Here is a 3,703-nt window from a genome sequence, read left to right as displayed (position 1 = left end):
CTGCTTTCACCCAAGAAACTTCATTTAAAAGAGGAGTAGTGGGGCGTCTGAGTGGCTCAGTGGGTTAAGCCTCTGCTTTCAGCTCAGGTCATGATCTCAGGGTCCTGGGATCGAGCCCCGCATCGGGCTTTCTGCTCGGCAGGGAGCCTGCTTCCGCCTCTCTCTCTCTCTCTGCCTGCCTCTCTGCCTACTTCTGATCTCTCTGTCAAATAAATAAAAAATAAATCTTTAAAAAAATAAATAAATAAATAAAAGAGGAGTAGTATTTGAAATGCTATGAAATATAGAAAATGGAGGAGCTAACTTCCACTTATACCAACATTTTCATTTCATCTCTGTATCACCCATCTTACCAGTATAATGCCTGGAACATGATTATCCATTTATAGTTAAAGTGTTTTTAAAAAATGAGTGACTTATTTCACTCAGCATAATCTCTTCCAGTCCTGTCCACTGGGTGTGGTGCAAAAATAATGAATACTGTTACGCTGAAAATAAATAAAAAATAAATAAATAAAAAAGAGTGAATACATTAATAAATAAATCCAGAGAAAAGCATAAAATTTTATTACATGGAGAATCAAGTTCACAGAAGAAGTAGATAAATTTCTTACTCCTGGCTGTCAAAGGAGGTGGCACTTTTGATTTAGGAAGAGTGGAGACCAGTGAAGCAAGTGCTCGATTTATAGTTGCACTGTGAGAAGTGTGGTGGTGGGTAAAATGACATAGTCTATCTTCCCATCAGGCTGTGGTAAAGAGAAGGGTGACTCTGGGGCTTTCTTGTGTTTTTTTATTTTGACTTCATTTACACAACATAATTTCCCATTTAGACATGCCACTTCATATATTTCCCCCATTTCACATTTCTTCTGGCAGTAGCCTATTATATTACTAAAGCATTTTCTGGGGCATGCTGTATCTGTGCACAGGAAACATTGAATGCAGATTAGTTTCTAAGACAGAGTAGAAGTAGTATGTGGTACCCACAGGTTTGGCCTCCTGTGCTTCCAAAGTGAACCTTATGCTGATAAGAGAAAACTAAGAGCCTCCTCCTTGAAAATCATCCAACAGGGGTGCCTGGGTGGTTCAGTGGGTTGAAGCCTCTGCCTTCGGCTCAGGTCATGATCTCAAGGTCTGGGATCGAGCCCCCACATCAAGCTCTTTGCTCAGCAGGGAGCCTGCTTCCCCCTCTTTCTCTGCCTGCCTCTCTGCCTACTGTGATCTCTCTCTCTGTGTCAAATAAATAAATAAAAAATCTTAAAAAAAAAAAGAAAAGAAAATCATCCAACAAATTAAGAACATCAAAAGTCCATGCTCCTAGCCAAAACTCAGTTGGTACTGAGAACATTAGTACTTATATGACAAAAAGGAAGAGAGAACAATTCATGGTTATCAACTGGAGCTATGTCCCACTCCTGGACTCTGGAAAATCTGACTCTGTCTCCCATACTCCGAAGTCAACACTCCCTCAGCCTTACCCTAGCTCAGTGTCCCCAGAGAGTACCAACTTGCCACCACGGCACTATTCAGAGACAAGTTAACTTTTAAAAGAGTACCACAAACAGTACTTTTTAAGTTAAGAGAGAAATAGGGTTTCACACTCACTGATATAAAGAGTAGAAATCTCCCTTTGCCAAGGCAAGACTTCATGGGTCTCAGCAATAAACACTGCTGAGAAATTCCCTTATTCAGCTTCTATGTCTTCATGACCATGATCCTCCTAGATTCAGTCTCAATCTCTCTTTCCTTCTCTCCCTCTCTCTCCATCTTCCTTTTTTTTTTTTTTGAGCTTTAATTTTTATTTTTTCAGCATAACAGTATTCATTATTTTTGCACCACACCCAGTGCTCCATGCAATCTGTGCCCTCCACAATACCCACCACCTGGTGCCCCCAACCTCCCACCCCCCACCCCTTCAAAATTCCCAGATCGTTTTTCAGAGTCCATAGTCTCTCATGGTTCACCTCCCCTTCCAATTTCCCTCAACTCCCCTCTCCTCTCCATCTCCCCTTGTCCTCCATGCTATTTGTTATGCTCCACAAATAAGTGAAACCATATGATAATTGACTCTCTCTGCTTGACTTATTTCACTCAGCATAATCTCTTCCAGTCCCGTCCATGTTGCTACAAAACCTGGGTATTCATCCTTTCTTTCTTTTTTTTTTTTTTTACAGCTTTATAAACATATATTTTTATCCCCAGGGGTACAGGTCTGCGAATCGCCAGGTTTACACACTTCACAACACTCACCATAGCACATACCCTCCCCAATATCCATATCCATCTTCCTTTTTGATCTCAGATAAATGTGTTGCCCACGGATCAAACTCAATTCCATGTGTACCCATCTCCCTAGAGAGCCAAACTGTCACCTATTTGGAGTATTGCACTGAGGTCCTAGATCACCTGTTTCACATTCTTTATGTGCCCCTGTACACAAATTTGGACAAGCTCCTGGAACAAAGAGGGAACACAAAGACATTTCCTCATATGAAATTCAATCATTATGAAACTGGGTCATTATACTCAATTGACATATGAGGAAACTTAGATTCAAAGGGAATAATTAGCAGTGCCTGGATGGCTCACTCAGTTGAGCATCCAACTCTTGGTTTCAGCTCAGGTTGTGATCTAAGGGTCCTGGATTTGAACACACGTTGGGCTCTGCACTCAGCAGGGAGTCTACTTGAGGATTTTCTCACTCTCCCTCCACCCTTCTCCCCATGCTCTCACTCTCTCCATAAAATAAATAAATAAATATTTTAAAAAGGGAATAATTAGCTCACTTCATACAATGAATCAGTGATCAGGATATATTTTAACCTCACATCTACATGATTCCAAAGCTTTTGCTCTTCTCATTACTGTTGTAAAGGCAGAGTTTGAATGGAAAAACAGATGGTAGGGTTCCTGAATGAAAACTATATTCAACATTATAAAGATAATTCTAGATGCTGGGTTCATGCCTACTTTTAGAGAGGATGTCTGAGAGTACAGCCCTGATGTCTTCTTACCTCTTACCTCCCCAAATACTTTCTTCTAAGACAGGCTTAAGGTGACTGGGTACTTTTGATGATATTGGCAAGATATCAACAATCTCAAGGGCCCTGACCCCACTCCTACAAACAGTAATATCTCCTAGGATTTCATGGTACATTTGTACAAGTTACCTGTTGGTACCTCAAACTGCAGAATAATGAGAACCAGAAACAGCTTCATGTTTACAGACTTCCCAAGAGAAAGTGGCAGCACAATTTCTTTGTCTAGTGATCTGTCACACAGAATTTTTCAAGGTGAGACAAGAGCTTTTGGTGCTATCAGCATTCTGAGCTCTCATTTTAACCCACATGGATGGACAGGAAATCAAAGTCCATACCACCTTCTTTCCCATATATGGAGTTCACAGTCACAGAAGGTTCCATTACCTTACACCTACTCTTCTTTACTCAAGATAAGAGCTCCCAAAAAAAGAAAAAGAAAAAGAGCTCCCAGAGAGCAGGAACATTGATTTCTCCACCTGAGCCATCAGCCCAACTGAATCAAGTCTGGTTGGATATGTTCTTGTTTGTGTGAGTCAGTCCTAGTTTATTCCTCTCATTCCAATATCCCACCCAGCTAATGCCACCATGTACTCACAAAAGTTACCCATTTGGAAGATTAATTAAATCATGAACTAATCAAGGCAGACACATATGCACATCCA

At 40.8% G+C, this 3,703-nt stretch overlaps 1 protein-coding gene across 1 annotated transcript; it reads right to left on the bottom strand.

The window, feature by feature from the left end:
- Window positions 1-683: 683 nt before the first annotated feature.
- DEFB128 (defensin beta 128) lies at window positions 684-3,219 on the bottom strand. Its single transcript, XM_047744183.1, has 2 exons — window positions 3,171-3,219; window positions 684-919 (listed from the first exon to the last, which is right to left on the bottom strand). Exons 1-2 carry the CDS (start codon window positions 3,217-3,219, stop codon window positions 684-686), a joined length of 285 nt encoding a protein of 94 aa, XP_047600139.1.
- Window positions 3,220-3,703: the final 484 nt, after the last annotated feature.

This window comes from Lutra lutra, chromosome 9 (assembly GCF_902655055.1).
Source record: "Lutra lutra chromosome 9, mLutLut1.2, whole genome shotgun sequence".
NCBI classification, from domain to species: Eukaryota; Metazoa; Chordata; class Mammalia; order Carnivora; family Mustelidae; genus Lutra; species Lutra lutra.
This window is presented reverse-complemented; position numbering and strand designations above follow the sequence as displayed.